Below are 18,167 nucleotides of genomic sequence, written 5' to 3'. Positions count from 1 at the left end.
TATAAGAGCAGGGTCCCCTTCTCCTTCCGTACCCGTTTGTTTTAATATTTGTTAATCTTATCGATTTCAAATGTTGTTGATTTTCACTGTAATGATAATAACACTCAGCTCTCAAGTTGCACCTGGGTATGAGATTTACTATTCAGCAGGAATATCAGGAGTATATCTCTCTGCATCCAATTTTATCTGATTCCCCCAAAAACGGATTTACTTACTAGGGGATATTTTCCTTACATACTTACGTGCCGTTTAATATCAGCGTAAACATGGCTTCTATCTTTATTAAACTACAGACCATATCTGACAAGTCTTCTCCCTTCACTGAAGAACTTACATGGATATTTTATTTTAAATTTTTTAAACTTTTATTTATTTATTTTTTTAAAGGCTTACCGCTTTTTTCCATTTTAGTCGCCCCACGTTGCGCACAACCTGTGTGTTAGAGATCTCCCCCGTGTGCAATAAAAAAACGCTACTACGACGTGACAGGTGTGCTTTTTTTCTTTATTTTAATTGAATTATAGGCACAGGAAATTGACTACTCCATCACTGCCGACGACCTCTTGGTTGCGCAAGGTTTTCGGATTGTGACAGCAATTTGGAAGCCGGGCTGCGCATGAATCACGGCTGATCTGCCACACCAGGCGGCTCCGACAACTCCCTTCTCTGTGCTTTTTATTTACTTCAATTCTCTAGTACGAGCTGTCATTTTTCTTGCACTGTCAGCAAGAGAGACATTTCATTTGTGTGTGTTTTTCTAAGACATTCCTCTTGTCTATGGATTTCTCCAAACACTGTGAAACGGCAGCTTTTGTTCCCTCTGCGGGACTACAGCCTGTAATTTTAATTATGTAATAACTAAATCAGAACAGACCTACAATACAGGGGCTTTTCTCCCCACTGCAAGCCATTAAACACAAATCAAACCAAAGTCACTGCATGTATGTGACAGCAGGTTTGGAAATATGTTTTTGGCCCGATAGGGTTTCTACCAAGAGGACGGGGGCAAGCGTACTGCCGCAGACGGGTAGCGTATACTTACGTCATCGGCCAGGGAAGTAGCGCTGTGGATCACGGGCAACGGGTTCTCCTTCTCATAATAATGCAATTTTTCGTGTATCTGAAACACAGAAATGAAAAGGTTAATAATGCATTTGCTGCAGAGTTAAAAGAGGTAACATGTTACACGCGGCTGGGTATGTAAATGCTGGGTGCATTCTGGCCAAGTACCATCAAGTTGTTTTAAGGGCATAAAACCCCTTCTGTGGGATGCGTTCTTGGTTTTGTCACAGACTGAAGAACACGGAGATCAGCTTAAGTGAGAACAGCACAAACATGTACACGTGTCACATAAAGGATCCTGAAAAGCATACGTCGCAAGGACGCGATGGTGTATAAGAAAAGCAAACCCCCTAATAGAATACTGCAGCTCAGGCATCAAACGTGGCAGGAAACGTAACTCCAAGATTGTAAGCTCCTCTGAACAGGGCCCTCCTCACCTTTGGGTTCTGTAAGTCCAAATTGTTACACTACCCCCTAACTTTACGTTAACCGTTGTTTTTATAGATACAATTAAGGAAAAGATGTATTATTCTTCTACTAAATGTTGTAGAAATAACTGAATATGTAAAGTATTGTATTTTATTATTATTATTTCTGTTATCTATAATACCGGTAATAAAAATAATCCTTTTTTTTTCTATATACACTTCTAACCATACCCCCCCCAAAACAAAAACAAGTGTCCCTTTAACCCCTTCAGGACTGGGACGTACCTGGTACTTCCTGGTAATACGTCACCACCAGACCGGGACGTACCAGGTACGTCATCGATGATGCGCGATCAAGCGTCGCTATGTCCCCAGCTTTCCGTAGCAGCCACTCCCCCTCAATTCCGTGCACGTGATCGCTTTGAAGCGAATCACGAGCATGGAATTAAAATATTTAAATAAAACTGCAGTCTTCAAGGGAAGACACAGTACGTGGACGCCGGTCCTGAAGGGGTTAAACAGCCATCATTAGAAACGTCGGGATCCTGAAAGCCTGCCACGACGCACATTGGTAAAAAAAAAAAAAGGCATTCAGGGATATTAGCAGATTTTAGGTTTAAATAAAGCAGAATGAAGGACAGACATGCAATGTGTGATTGTAAATAAATTTAACAGAGGCAACAAAATTATTTTATGGCTCTTGAGTGGGGGGGCAAGGTGCGATATACAATGGAATAAAATGCTGTACTTTCAATTAGGATTTTAAAAGAGGTGCTGGTACCTAGTATTGGCGACGCAAGAACAAAAAGGCCACAAATGTATGTTTCGGGGGTTTTAGAAAAATCTAGATGGGCTGGAACTGGGGACGCACACGGAGCTACGCTGCTGTCATTGCTACGCTCTATGATAGATGTCTCATAAATAAGTGTTTTAGGGAAATTAAGGTCACTTTAATGCAACCCTTTCAGCAACGTATTTCCTCTGGCACTCAAAAGGGTGAAGATATTTACATTTTCTCCCAAAGGGTAACATTCCAAGATTTATGGGGAAGGAATAACATATATATATATTTATATACACGACGTACATATCCTTTTACTGAGCTAGCTGGATACGGTACACAAGAGTTACCTGGTAGGAACCTCACACGGGAACCTCACCAAGTCCGATTCATCATTAGCGTCTGCTGAAGTGTTACGTGAAGTCATATGGAAAAAATGTTTGGTATGTAGATCAACCCGACGAATAACAGAACGTGTGTGTATTCTCTGCAATGCCACCATATTGCAAAAGTAATCATTTCAAATATTTTGTCTGAAACTAGAACACTTTATGGCCCTTCGTCCCAAAAATAGTTGTAAAGAGATTACCACCTAACCCAGCAAGCGTGCTATTATTTTACATACATATGTGTATGTGGAGACTGTACTTTTATTCGGCTGCATTACCCATTCAGTCCTAGAGAATGACTTCCAAGGTTTGAAGGTTGCTGTTCAGATTAAAATTCCTACCTTGGCCCGGCTGGCGTGCCGAATATTACGTAGTAACAAACTTCTGTTTGCATCAGAGTCTTTAACGCTTTGACGTCAGGGCCAGTCTCACTAGTTAATCGCTGGGCTCCCGAGGATGGCTGAATTATGAGATAATCATCAGATGATCAGGGACATGTGTGATGATACATGAAGGATCCACCAGTATTCGCCCGTGAAGCTTGGTGTTTTTAGTCCAGTTTCAGGTTAAAAGGGCATATTTTCAGGGTCACAAGTTTGGAGGCAACTTGTTCATATTCTACTCTTATTTAACCCCTTCGTGACAAAGGCTGATTTTACTTTTTGTACCCTTCGTGACAATGGCCGTTTTAACATTTCTGCGCTTCTCGTGTTTAGCTGTAATTTTCTTCTTTCCCGTTTGCTGAACCCACACACATTAGATATCGTTTTTTTCAGGACAAGAAGGGCTTTCTTTAGATTCTTTAGATCAATCGTTTTGATTGTATCATATCATTTACTATTAAAAAAAGTATAAAATATGGTAAAAAATTTAGAAAAAAATGACTGTTTCTAACTTTTAGTTGAAAAATCTTTTACTCATTATTATTATTATTATCTTTTATTTATATAGCGCCAACAGTTTACGCAGCGCTTAATACAATACATAAATTCAAGGGATATGACAAGACAAGAATTGACAGACTAAGACAAACCGATACATTTGGTGGAGAGAGCCCTGCTCGCAAGCTTACAATCTATAAAAGGTAATGAAAAAACCTGCTATCACAGATCACGGATCAATTTTTTTCACCCGTTTTAACAAATGACGGTCCTGGCACGTCATTTGTCGTTAACGACTTGTTTTTCCGTGACGTGCCCGGACCGGCAATTGTCATCATCAAAGGGTTAATGAGTGATAGATACCTAGAATAGCACCTCACCAGAGGTAGAAGAGGCTAAAACAGTGAGGAAATATAAATATGCCTGGGATGAGGATAAAGCTATCCTGTATCTAAGACAAGACCAAGGACCAGTTAAGATTTGGGCCGAATGGTTCTTTTCTGATGTCACATTTAGTGGAAAGTGACCCAGAGACAGGGCCGGCCTTAGGGGTGTGCGACCTGTGCGACCGCACAGGGCGCCATGGTTGCAGGGGCGCCTGACTGGGACTTAGATTAAAGCATCGTTTTGTTTTTTTTTGTGTTTTTTTTAAAACTTTATTTAACATCATTCATGTTAAATAAAGTTTAAAAAAAAAATGATGCTTAAATCTAAGTCCCGGTCAGGGGCGCCGAGCGGTTGCTCGTGAAGTTCTCGGCAACCGCTCGGCGCCCCTTACTCTCCGTGACTCCGTCGCTGTGCCGGCATCTCATGTTGAGCGCCGGACTATTCCGGCTCTCAACATGAAATGCCGGCACCGCGGCAGAGAGAGAAGACGGATGCCTCCCGCTCTCACCGCAGGACTCCGGCAACAAGGTAAGTGGGGGGGGGGGTGTAGTTTGAAGGGTGTAGTTTGAAGGGGCAGAGGGGGGGGTGTAGTTTGAAGGGGCAGAGGGGGGGGTGTAGTTTGAAGGGGCAGGGGGGGTGTAGTTTGAAGGGACAGGGGGGGTGTAGTTTGAATGGACAGGGGGGGTAGTTTGAAGGGGCAGAGGGGAGGGGTAGTTTGAGGGGCATGGGGGGGTAGTTTGAAGGGGCAGTGAGGGGGGCGCCAGAGGAGTAGTCCGCACAGGGCGCCACAACGCCTAAGGCCGGCTCTGCCCAGAGATGTGGGAAAGGAGCACGTTACCAATAGTTTCTGGGTCAAACAAAAAGTTTCCAGGAAAGCACATTACGCTCACTTACACATGATAATCCCTACTCATCCATCAATACATACCGTGGCACATTAAAGGGCAAACTACTACTCACATCAGTGGGGAAAGGCATTGCCCACCTGGATACACAATGGATAGAAAATGAAACCATTACTGGCTTATGGTGACTCAAGAAACTGCCTCTGATCGCACGAAAACACTCTATATACATCAATAATAATCAGACACAAACCAGATATAAAATAACCCAAACCATCTCTACAAAAAAAACAACATATGGATTACAAACTAAAAACAATCACGTTTATATCCAATAGTTAACCTGACAGAGTGATGAGCGCTCACTCCCGTAAGCTGCTGCCAGCTGACAATAGCTTTGCGTTGGAGCTGGTAAAGTATTCGCACTTCTTAAAAACCCTTTTTTACGCTGTTAAAAAGTGCATTAGCCTTCTGTGACTCACTGACTCTGAAGATGTTTGAAATGTAATATAAACAGTGTTTTAATGCCTGCGAAACGTATTCCGACGGAGGCTTCAATAGATGCTGGTGGCCCATACCAAGTCTTACTAATGTCTGGCACGGAGCGGCTTATTACGAAGAGCACAGGATAAAGATGACAGCATTCTTTAACTCGAGATTACATTAGCAGAGACTGCCCGGAAACCTTTCAATAACATCACACACAGGACCACGCTACGTTTATTCAATACCGTCTGGCAGAGATCGGATACGGACACGTGAACGGCCAACGGTCATGCATCTAAAATACAACCCCGCATACTATAAGTATTTTACTATGTCCACAGCTGATCAAATTAATTTATACATACACATTGTATATAGACACAAACAGAAATATGAATTGACTCCAGATGAGAACCATCATTCTGACCATTTTTCCTAATGTAGAGAACTCAGATCTAAAATCAGGTTCATCAGCCATATGCCTATCCTATAAACGTTTAAATTCACTTACTGTATTAACCTCTACCACTTCTGCCGGGAGGTTGCTGCACATATCTGCCACTCTTAGAGCATTTCCTTAATATGCATTGAAGCTTCTGACCCGCTACTCCCAGACTATGACCTCTTGCCCGAGCAATTCTCCTCCTTCGAGATGCAGTGAATCAGTTATTCTCCATTAACTCGCGCTGTATTGCTTTCATTAAATATTATTACTATGGTATTAAATAAATCAACGTTCTGCTTTGTGAAATTAAAACTGCAGAAGAACCCCGCAGCTGGGATAACCGTTAATGAAATAAATGAAGATATTAAAGGAGGTGGCAGTGAGAAAAAGGAAACGCGCCATAAAGTGGCAGTCGGTGCGGAAATGAGTTCACCGGTACCTGGACTCACACTCGCTTTCAGCCCTTTAATCAGCTCCCTGCCGAAGCCGTCCAGCTCCGCCATAACACTAAAGGAACACGCGGGGCTCTTACGTTGAAAGGTATGGAGGGCTGGGAACCACCACAAGATTTACAGATTACGGTAACGGGGCAAAACTCTGTGATAAAGGTGCAATAATAGTTAACGCAAGGGGCTTTTCATTTATATGGAAACTAACCCCTTAAATCTTTCGTTAAATACGGGCTCTGATCTCAGTTAAAGATGATGTTCCACCAAAAAACATTAAATGCGTTTCTAACAGGAAAAGCAAATAAACCCAAACAGATCCGTGTTTTTACTCTTTGCTGGTTTGGTAAAAACACAGAAACTTTTATGATCCTTTTTCATTTTCTAAGGCAATAGCCTATGAGCACCTGCTTCTGTGTCACATGACAAGTTATAAGATCATGATATAAGTTTTTCTGGAATGATGTATATCTATACATATCTATATTTAGTGCCATAAGTGTTACATTCAGCAGTTGATGCACTCAGCGGGTCTTCTTTTTAGAAAGTTTATTGGCTTAGTAAAGGTCCAACAGCTCGGCTCTCGATGAGCCTCTCTCAAGAACAAGTCAACAGTCAAGTGAGTGCATTACATATCTACACATATATATTTTTTTATACACACACACACACACACACACACATACACACACAGACACAGAGAGACACATACATAGATCACATTTTTATAGCGCAGCAAAACCTAATAAAAGTGTCAGGAGGGTGAGATTTATGATTTGTGTATTATTCTGGCTAATGTGTAACTCATGAGCTATTGAGCTTCCGAGTTATGTTGGAGGGACACATTATGGATGGGATACTCGATACATTGCGCTTCCAGCCAGCACCAACGTCTACAACTCCAAACTTCAGAGAGAGCATACAGGTTAATACGCCTGCTTTCAGGGCAGCCATTGCTGTATTCCACCCACACGCCTAGCTTGAGTACCGATGGAGTGGACGGGACATGAAACACAGGGGCCAGGAGGGCGCTTTTTCTGGGACCAGATGGGGTGGGCTTACAATAACCTTGGAGCATTTACACCGCTGGCCAAGCCTCATGAGGCTATCGGGACCACAAATTTATGAAGGTGACCTCCAAGTCCGCATTCGCTCTCCATCTCCTTAATCCCTTCTCCCACCGGACAATTCTCCTAGTCTAGAGAACCGAGGAGCTGCCAAAGACACACGAGGATGAGACACGAGGATGAGACACGAGGATGAGACACGAGGATGAGACACGAGGATGAGACACGAGGATGAGACACGAGGATGAGACACGAGGATGAGACACGAGGATGAGACACGAGGATGAGACGATATCGTGTATACAGACCTTTGCAGAGAAAAGCTGCTAGCGTGGAATTAACATCTTTAATGAGACCGGATCCTGCAGCCACATAACAAGTCTGAAGGAATACGCAGCCCTTATACTATGCATTAAAATGAGGTGTTTAACACCAATAAATCAAACAAAATTACAACCCAAACAGAACGTATGATTATAGGCTGTGAAAGTTTAGAAACAGTAAGATCAGCGGAGCATGAAACCACTCAATTAACTTAATTAAATCTGTTCTAAATTGCATACCTACAGTCTACGCAGTGTTTGTATAGTGGGGTCCGCGCGCGTCCCAGAAGATTTCCCCAAATAACAGGGCAGAACGTTATAAAAACTATAAAAGCTGCAGATTTTAATTAAAATCAGCTACACTCGTGCCCCGTTAAGAGAATAAAAGCCTTGATACATCCAATAATCAGTAACTCAAACATCAAAGCCTGGCACAGATCGCGCTTACACACCAACTTCTAGGGTCCATTTGCTGCCATGAGTCCTGACACTTCGGGAGAGCTGCTTGGGATAGAATTCCTGCTGTTGGGACTGTTGGCACTTATACTGGGGATTCTCCTGACTCTGGGATCAGTCCCTCATTACCTATCCCGATCATAATAATGTATGATAGAATAGCTTTTGTTTAGAGGTAACGCGTCGTTCAGAATGTGCGGCATTTATTAACGAGAACACTCGCTCCGTCTCGCCATAATACAAAAATATTACAATTACTCCCAAAGTAATATGAGCCCGGGTCACAATCAGGCTTTTCATAACATTTCAATTACTCTACTAGACACGAACGGGCCAGATAAGCAATTTAACCTTTTCGGTGCCAGGGACGCATCACTAATGTTGCTGCTGGAGATTTACATTATATATATATACACAATATATATATATACAAATATATTATGTACAAAGTCTAGTATGGACTCTGGTAAATTACACAGCCTGCAACATTGTATCAGAGAGACTTTATTCACTAAGGAGAGAGTTCACAGGACAGTTAGCCCCAGTGAGCTCCCCCTACTAGAAGGGCTGAGCTGGCCCTGTATAACACATAGGTAAATCAGCGAGGTGAGTTTAGGAAGGCTCTCATATTACCTATGCATTATGCAGGGCCAGCTCAGGTCTTCCTGCAGAAGCTCACTGCGATCTGCCCTTGAAAATGCATAACGATATAAGTGACCTGAAACGTTCAACTCTCCTGCAGACTCCCTCTGTAGTGAACAGACCCTCTTTGACTTTGTTGGGAGATGTTGGGGGGGGGGCACAAAAGTCTCATTAGTAACGTGTACTAATGAATGAATACATGCGCAGGTACGCATACAGAACTCCGATGTGGGTTTTAGAAATGTTAAGCACCCAGGTGAGCCTCCATTATAGTGTACATTGTATAATCTGTATAATGCATCACACTGCCTATAACACTGCAATATACTACTGTATAATGCAACACAACGCTGTGCCTTGTTCCTTGCGGGCATATTACGTTCCAATTTAACTTTATTTAAAAGGAGCATAAGTGTTAGAGGTCACAATCTAAAACTAGAGGGTCAGAGGCTTACACGTAACATGAGGAAGCTTTACATTACTGAATGGGTGGTAGGTAGGTAAGTGGAAGAGCCTCCCAGCAGAACAGGTAGAGGTTAATACAGTGAGGGAATTTAAACATATGGCTGCTGAATGGAAGATGAGACCAAGGTTTACGGTCTGAGCCTCGGGCAGAACGGGCTTTAACTGCCGTCATATTCTAGGTTTGTATAACCTTTATCCTTCTTAGAGCCGACATCACAAACATCCAGGTTCTGCCTTTAGTCTTAGAAGAAGTACAAGAACAGGAACACAAACATAAGAACGCTCAATCATTTGTGGGCCAGATACATATTCTGCCGTTTTCCTTATCCCCCAGCGTGCCTGCTCTGTAAAATAATACGTATTTGGAGGTTTCCATGTTGTCCGATGTCTATCGAGCCTCTCTGTGGGAGGCAGAACAGCGGCGGCACTCAATCCATCTTTCTGAGTATCCAGAGCCTGCCAGCTTACGTTACGGTCGCTTGTGTTCCAGAAGCCGAAGATCAAGAGATCCTTCTCCGTGTATCAGATCCTCGGCGCTGGACTACTAGAGCTGCTCGTTACTCCTCTACAACAATCTCCGCTTACAAGCGACAGGGAGAACGGCTATCCCTGCGGTCACAGAAAACATATGCTTACAATACATCACCTAATAGTCCTAGAATATATATATATATATATATATATATATATATATAACCCCAACTGTCTAACGCTGATGTGATCATACATCCCAAGTGTCCCTTTTAGGGACTGAAATCCCTCCGTCACTCTTTTGTGCAGGAGTGTGTTTGCGGAGTATGCGGGTACCGCAGTTCTCTACAACGATAAAGTCACAATAATGAGCATAGAAACAGAGATTATATTATATTATTTAAGCTGGTCACAAGTTCAGAGTAAATCACTGTCCCATTAGCCATACCTCTAACAGCCCACCGTGAAAAGTGCCATTTTATTTAATATTTAGTCTTATTGTCATGGCAACGAATGGAATGATCCAATCAGCAGATACATCCTAATCACTGCTATGGTGATAAGACCACCTTTTACACCCAAATCAATTTTCAGACATGGCCTTCTTAGTTTCTCGGAGCAGATTATGTGACTAAAAGCCCTGCTGCAGTCTACTCTAAGCAATCTATACCTTACTGCCACTGCCCATGAATTTATTATGGCATTTGGGGCGCAGAGCATCCCCTGACGGGCATTTGATCTGTAAAAAGATGCCAAAAAGTAATGGAAATATCTGATGAAACAAAAATGAGAATACAGTTAATGCAGTAGAAATGCTAACATACCTAGTTAGGGATAGTGTGACGGAATCCCCAATATGTATGCCTTAGATAGGTGCTTTGATATTTTTATTATTTTATCATTTATAGTATTATTAAATAATATTTACTGGATGTGCCCTCATCTATTGAATATTTTTATTATTTTATCATTTATAATATTATTAAATAATATTTACTGGGTTTGCGATCGCCTCTTGCTTTGTTGTCTGTACAGGTTGGTCATTTCAGCCGCACCCCGGAATCTGAATGTGTATGCTTTGTAGGGTGGTCATCCATTTCTATACCGTATTTTCTATATCACTATTCAATTTAAGGTTAATATTTAATAAAACATTTGGTGGACATTTTAAGAATGACTAATTATGGAAGATATTTTTGTGGCTTAAGATCCACTCACCGGGTTACTTTTTAATTACATTTTTGTAAAATTTAGTTAAAATGTCAGGGTATTAACCAAGCACAGCAGCCAGGGGGCTTGTACAGCGAAATGGGGGCTGGACACTAGGCTATGACAGGTGAAAATATACTTAAAAAAAAAAAAAAAATGAAAAATAAAATTTTAGAAAAAAGACAAAATGAAGATGGTTTCCTGGGTGGTCTAAAGAAATCCAAACGCCTGGCACGGCCACCAAGTGAAATCTTCTGGCATTATTCTAGCCAGCAGCCAATTACGCCGCTGCATTATCCGGCATTTCCAAGCGGATTGGATTTATGGTCTATTAAATATTTTGAAGTCCTTGTAAAATGGTGCTTGTCATGTGAAGCTTAGGAGTTGCGATTTGGTTTTTGTTATACGTGTCACACGCTGGTTATGTCTAGGCGCTAGTTTGCCAATCTGTGAATAACCAGGAATTTTCAGGAAATGAGGACATTACAAGAAATGTACTTAAAACTCTTAATTACTCTAGACCGCCTGGCAATAGTTTACATTTTATTTCTTGGAGAATAACACAATCAGCGCTGGAAGGAACTAGAATAACAAACCCATGATATACCTATACGTACATTGCTAGCATGGGGATTTTAAGGGTGCTGATTGAAGAAATATTGAAAGGGTTACAGGGATATGAACTGATTATTCCATGGAGTAAATTACACGCTTCACTGGGCATCTGTAGACAAGTCAAACATCTGGCCTCATCGCGTTCAGTATGCATTTTGAAGGGTCCGAGATGGCCCTTTAAATTACATAGTAAAGCAAACAATTCCCCCGCAAACTGCCTGTATAATTCTATGTCTATATGTCAAACTGGACATTTGGGTTCCATGTCAAATACCCAGGGGCTGGGGAAGGGGCAAACATGTATGGGGGGGGGTGTCCGCAGATCCCCTCCATGCGTTTGCAAGGGTGACACGGTGGAAATGTAAAGAGACCAAGCAGCAATCATATTCATTAAAGTGCATACAATGGCTGGAGTGTCAGTTTAATTTTGACGAGCCAATAGGATTTGGTGATGAGCCAGGACATGGCCATAGTCAAAATGTCAGGCTGTAACTTTAAAGAGACACAGGCGGTGTCTTTTGGCAACCGCTACGAGCATACGAGTGAAAATAAATACAGGAACATCATAAATCCCAAAAGCAAGCTGCGAATGTGGTGCATCTATTGCACTGCAGCCTGTATGGATAGAATAATCCCCGTTTAAATAAATGCGAGATTCCATGTCCAGACACTATAGCGGCTGCATAAAAGGCAATGAACATTTAGTAATAGAGCGCCCCCTAGTGTGCATTATAGCGAACTGACATCCTTCACTGAGCCCATAGTACTTTACACATTTTAGCTACTTAGATCTTTCTTTATGTATTATCGTCGGTGGCTCTCCAAGCGACCAATATATCACACAGAAAGGAGCTGGAGATCTCTGCTCTCTTGGCCATTCTAAAAGGTTTAAAGAGAAGCCATGCCAACAATCAGTGCTGTACAAATAAATAGCGTGCGTGAAGAGGGACCGTTCTGAAAAATTCAATATATAATTATTAATTAACAGACTATCGTATAAACTATTCACCTACATAATTGCTTGCTGTGTATTCTTTTAGGGGATCCCATCCCACGCAGCCTCTTCTGGGAGGCTCTTCCACTTATCAACCACACTATCACAGAAATAAAGCTTCCATACATTAAATCTAAGCGGCTGTTTCTCTGATACTCATTCAGTTCACGTAGAAAGTTCCCAGGTCTCACACCAGCATGAAATGTTTTCCAAAAGAAGACGTTGATGATCAGACAGCGCTGCCTGCATTTTTCTGTAAGTACAAATAAAACATAACTTGCAGGGGTATATTTATCCACTCTAAAAGTAAGAACTGGGACCGTTCTGCGGTGAGGTTAGTGCAATACTATTCGCCCTTTCAAGTTATGCAGACGCATATTAGAACTGTGTTTTCAGAACTACTGCAGTCTGGTTTCCTATGAATCTGTGTATTATCCTTAATCGTTACCAGAAGATACAAATTCCTGGCTCGGGGTTTGCTTCAATCCCTTAAATCAATTAAACTTTCCAAAAAGGATGCCATTTGCATTCTATCCATTTTCAATTGCTCCAATCAGCATGACTGTAATGATTTCTGGGTCATTTTATAATCAGGATGGTGCATACATTTTTTTGTATTAACAATAAAAAAAATACAAAATAAAAAAAGAACCGCAAGATCGTCCTAATAATAGTAGGAACAGAACAGGTCGTAGCATATTATTCTTACAGAGAATTAGGGCAAATATGATTGCTACCAATCATATTAAGAAACTTATGATTATTACAAAAAACACACAACATATATAATACCAGATTACAGTCATTACAAATATTTAATAACATAATTATAAGTCAGAAGGTTCACTACAAACCCTATGTGATCCCTTTAGGACAGCCTTTCACCCCTCTCAAACGACTTGTTCTAAGTGGACCTGTTCTAATTAAGTCAACCAAAAACTAAACTCAAAAAGCATAGAAAATCACAAGTACAAATGTTTAAATGCCCTTATTTACTAAGAGATTTTTCTCAATTCATTTGGAATGGAAGGTTGGAGACGCCCAATCTTTTGCAAAAGCGTAGAACGAGTGGTGACTCTCGCTTCTCATATTCTGTTTTCTACCTCCTGAAACTATACTTTTTTTTACAAACATTATTAAACACAAAACCTTTTCAGTGGTTCTTCCCTCTAAAGAGAAGGCTCATTAAATATATCCGCTGCCTTCATATTTTAGCAGTGACGCCACCGGAGAGACAGGAAAGCAGGTGGCAGAATGTGAAAGCATCTTATGGGGCATTAAGAGCCAGGAAACGTATACCATCAACCCCTGCCAAGTGTGTGCTTAGCAGCCTGCGGGTAGCAGGAACGGGCCTAGTTCTCTCCCGGTGCCAGTGATAGATCCAACTTTAGACGTTTTACGAAGATTATTTTCCAGACATTCTGCACGGAGTTTATAGTTAACATTTCCGTATATAAGTGTACAGTTCCCGTGCCGACATTGTTAAAATGCCAAAAAAACATTTCAGGTAAAAAAAAAACAAAAAAAACAAACACACCAGATGCCTTGACATGTTGGGGCCAATTAAGCATTGTGACCGCGGAATAAAGAGGTGGCATTACAACATCTGAGTTCTGCCATCACTTTGGATTTGGTGTTATCGTCATTGAGTTTGCACAACGAGACTCAGCTTAGGAACAATAGAGTCTGAAACCATATACTCTTTAATTCAACCGGAATTAACAATCGAAAGCCAATTTTTACGTTAACGAAATGCTAGGAAAGCTACAAAGGGAAAAAATAGAACTCATTCAAAAACGGTAGTCATTGTTAAGCCAATCGACAGGTTGAAACACAGCTCTACAAAAACCCGGCAGATACCCGATGTGGAAAAAGAAAATAAGAAGGACATCTCACAAGCTGACCAGGCACTTGGCCAATGACGGTGGCTACCAGGGGCCACAGCAAGTATCACAGTCTTGGCGTACTGGCTCCTTATATGCCATCTACAGTGAGTATTCAATAATTTATACGTAAATTACTGTAAATATTTCTCTATATGGTAAATATATTAAACTCTTTCTCCATGAAAGAACTGTTGGAGATGCTATAGTCAGGACAGTTATTGCAACAAAGTAAATAGCCAAGAGACTTTGGAGGAGGCTCTTCCGTTTTTAGGGATTGTTGCTGCTGTCTTTGAAAAAGCGCCATCATAGGAAGCCCTCATTAGCAGCCCTGCTACAAAAGCGCATCCGCAGCCAGTGATATCTTTGGGACAGCGAGGTTCTGACTTGCACCGTTCCCACTTGTACGCAACATTAAAATCAGTCGGTTTTGGGGACTGATCCCCTTCTGAGAATGCAAAGCGGGGCAGGGAGATACCCAAATGCAGTCTCCCTACACCCATCGCATGAGATGGAATAATTGTTAAATGAGGAGCCCCCTGGGTTTAGGAGATCTCCGGTTCTACACAATAAGAAAGGTTCAACAATCTATTAGACGTCTCTCTGTAATTAATGACCCATTCTCTTAATTTCTAAACGTTTTAATCCCTGTCCAAATCTGATAAAAGCAGACTGGGGAATCCCTACAAAAATGCTTAAAAGAAACTGAAGACCAAGAAAACAAAACCGCTCGCATGAAACTTGGAGGCATATCTACGGTACTGAGTATTCTGGTAATTTGAAGGTCTCCTTGAATAATATCCAATACCTTCACAATTATATGAGGTGTTGGACGATCTCTTTGGAGCAGATCATCGTCAGGCATGCCAAATAACTTGAGCGAAGCCCTATAAATTCTTTGTCTTTTTCTCTGCAGGTTTGGTCCCCTCTCAAGACGATGGGTAATTGCCAGCTATCCCCGGCACGACAGTGAGCAGCGACTCCAGCTCCAGCCAGGTTCTGTTAGAATTACCACGACGTGACGCGCATGCCATTTTAATACTTTTTCAACTACAAGACAACAATTATTTTTATGGAGTGATTCTGGTACTAGCATAATTAAAAAATGAAACAATTTACTACATATACACTATAAAAATTCAAGGACTGATCTTGCATGTTGGTGAAGAATCATTATAGAATGCTCTATTTATGAAGCATTCTTCTGGCATACTCCCAGACTTCACATGATTAACTTCACTGCTACAATATGCTACAGCACGCCATCCATGGGTCCGGATCTCTTGGGAAAACGTCTGTCTGTCTGTCTGTCTGTCTGTCTGCTTTTACTCCCATTATGCCTCTAAAGCTAAAAATGCTTGTTACCTGCGTATGTTTCAAAGTGTTCTACAGCCCCAAAATTAAACTAAATACCATGTATATACACAAGGTATTAAAACCATTCTTCTTCTGAATGCCTTATTCAGCTGCATAGCTATCGTATATATCATATCTATGCGGCTGTTCTTTTGTACTCTTCCATTGAATCGGTAACTATCCGACTACAGGAACTCTGACTTTTTTTTTTAAATCACTCTGTCCCAAAAGGTTGCGTAACAGCAGTGAGTTTGTGGCTAAACCTCGCCGTGTACAATATCTGTCATTTCAACATGTTATCCATAATTTTCAAGACCGCTGTGTTCTGGGATGTATTAGAATAAAGTTCAAAAAAACATCCCTAACTATAAATTAAGACTTCTTTTTGATTTTTATTTATTTAAATACCAACAACTGGATTACGCCATGATGATATGTAAGTGGAAAGACTTACAACACTCGTAATAAATTACAATCCCTATAGTAATAAATAAAGATGTTGTGTAAGTTGTAGCGGGTTTAGCTTTCTATGTGACGTAACTTTACCGAGTCCCGGGCAATCAATATTCCTTGTTGGAAACTGTGGCATCTCTATAGTCAAAATTCCATCAGACATTATAAATGGGGAATTAATAGCTATCAGTCCACAGTCTGATTCATTTCAAATGAAAAGAACAGACAAAAAAAGCTTTTGACAGCAGAAAAGAACCACTCGTATAGTCTGCCCATTTCGTTTTGTTTTTTTTAATCTTCCATAAGCCCTCCAAACTTTTTTGGCCCATGGTCTGGTCTCACGCCTGTTCCACAAGGGCTCAGAATGAAAGGCTATTCCACTTATCCATAAGACCCTAAGCAAAAGGTATATATCCCCAACCTTCCATCGTAATTTCAAAGCTCAATCATTTACCCAATGTCTAGTGAAATGATTGCTTTCTTTTGGGCAGTTCCCCAAAAAGGATTTTACATTCAAGAGCAAACTTTTGAACCTAGACATCTTATCTGTGATAGTATAATTATAGCAACAACCCCGACAAGGGGTTAGTACAGCTAAAATGTTATGGCCATATACACTCGCTGGCCACTTTATAACGTACACCTTGCTAGTACCAGGTTGGACCCCCTTTTGCATTTAGAACGGCCTTCATTCTTCATGGCATACCTTCTACAAGGTGCTGGAAACATTCCTCAGAGATTTTGGTCCATATGGACATGATGGCATCACGCAGTTGCTGCAGATTTGTCGGCTGCACATCCATGATGCGAATCTCCCATTCCACCACATGCCAAAGGTGCTCTATTGGATTGAGTTCTGGTGACTGTGGAGGCCATTGGAGTACAGTGAACTCATTGCCATGTTCAAGAAACCAGTTTGAGAGGATGTGAGCTTTGACATGGTTCATTATCCTGCTGGAAGTAGCCATCAGAAGACTGGTACACGGTGATCATAAAAGGGATGCAACAATACTCAGGTAGGCTGTCGCATTTAAACAATGCTCAATAAGATACTAAGGAGCCCAAAGTGCGCCAAGAAAATGTCCCCCACACCATTACACCACTGCCAGCCTGAACAGTTGATACAAGGCAGCATGGATCCATGCTTTCATGTTGTTTACGCCAAAGTCTGACCCTGCCATCTGAACGTCTCAGCTGGAACGGAGACTCGTCAGACCAGGCAACGTTCTTCAAGTCTTCCATTGTCCAATTTTGGTGATTCTGTGCGAATTGTAACCTCAGTTTCCTGTTCTTAGCAGACAGGAGCGGCACCCAATGTGGTCTTCTGCTGCTGTAGACCATCCGCTTCAAGGTTCGACGTGTTGTGTGTTCAGAGATGGCATTCTGCATACTTTGGTTGTAACGAGCGGTTATTTGAGTTACTGTTGCCTTTCTGTCATCTCGAACGAGTCTGCCCATTCTCCTCTGACATCAACAAGGCATTTTCATCCACACAACTGACGCTCACTGGATATTTTCTCTTTTTCGGACCATTCTCTGTAAACCCTAGAGATTGTCCATGAAAATCCCAGTAGATCAGCAGTTTCTGAAATACTCAGACCAGCCTCAACTTCAGGAAGTTGTCTTGACCACGTCAACATGCCTAAATGCATTGAGTTGCTGCCATGTGATTGGTTGATTAGATATTTGTGTTAACAAGCAATTGAACAGGTGTACCTAATAAAGTGGCCAGTGAGTGTATTTGAAAAGTGAGAAAGCCACCCATCACCCTCTGCTAAACCTTGAATAATGGAGAGCTCAAAGTGACAAAGAGGTGGTTTACCAAGTTCACACGAGTTGTAGCTGTGTATACTTTCGGCAATCTACTCCCTGGGGTTTAATTAAATAAAATAATAATCGGACACAGACAAATATCGGCAAGGCTTACTTGCCACAACAAACCGAGAGCAGATATGTATACAAGTGCTATAAACGTTGAAGAGTTTTAATTCATTTTTTTTTTTCTCACTAAGCACTATTCCCCGGTGGAAGTTTTCTGCTCCGATATCAAACGTGATGTATCATGAGATGTATCACAAGTTAA

At 41.4% G+C, this 18,167-nt stretch overlaps 1 protein-coding gene across 1 annotated transcript in view; it reads right to left on the bottom strand.

Moving 5' to 3' along the window:
- The window catches only part of LOC149287193 (MAGUK p55 subfamily member 7), an 86,642-nt gene that overhangs the window by 63,989 nt on the left and 4,486 nt on the right, over nucleotides 1-18,167 (bottom strand). Inside the window, exon 3 of the mRNA XM_089493186.1 lies at nucleotides 1,043-1,120. Within this exon, the coding sequence (XP_089349312.1) occupies nucleotides 1,043-1,120 (78 nt within the window). The remainder of the gene's footprint in view (nucleotides 1-1,042; nucleotides 1,121-18,167) is intronic.

This window comes from Sceloporus occidentalis, unplaced genomic scaffold, assembly GCF_023333645.1.
Source record: "Sceloporus occidentalis isolate IW3139 unplaced genomic scaffold, rSceOcc1.0.p SCAF_63, whole genome shotgun sequence".
Taxonomy (NCBI): Eukaryota; Metazoa; Chordata; class Lepidosauria; order Squamata; family Phrynosomatidae; genus Sceloporus; species Sceloporus occidentalis.
The sequence above is the reverse complement of the archived record's forward strand: the minus strand, read 5'-3'. Positions and strand labels throughout refer to the sequence as shown.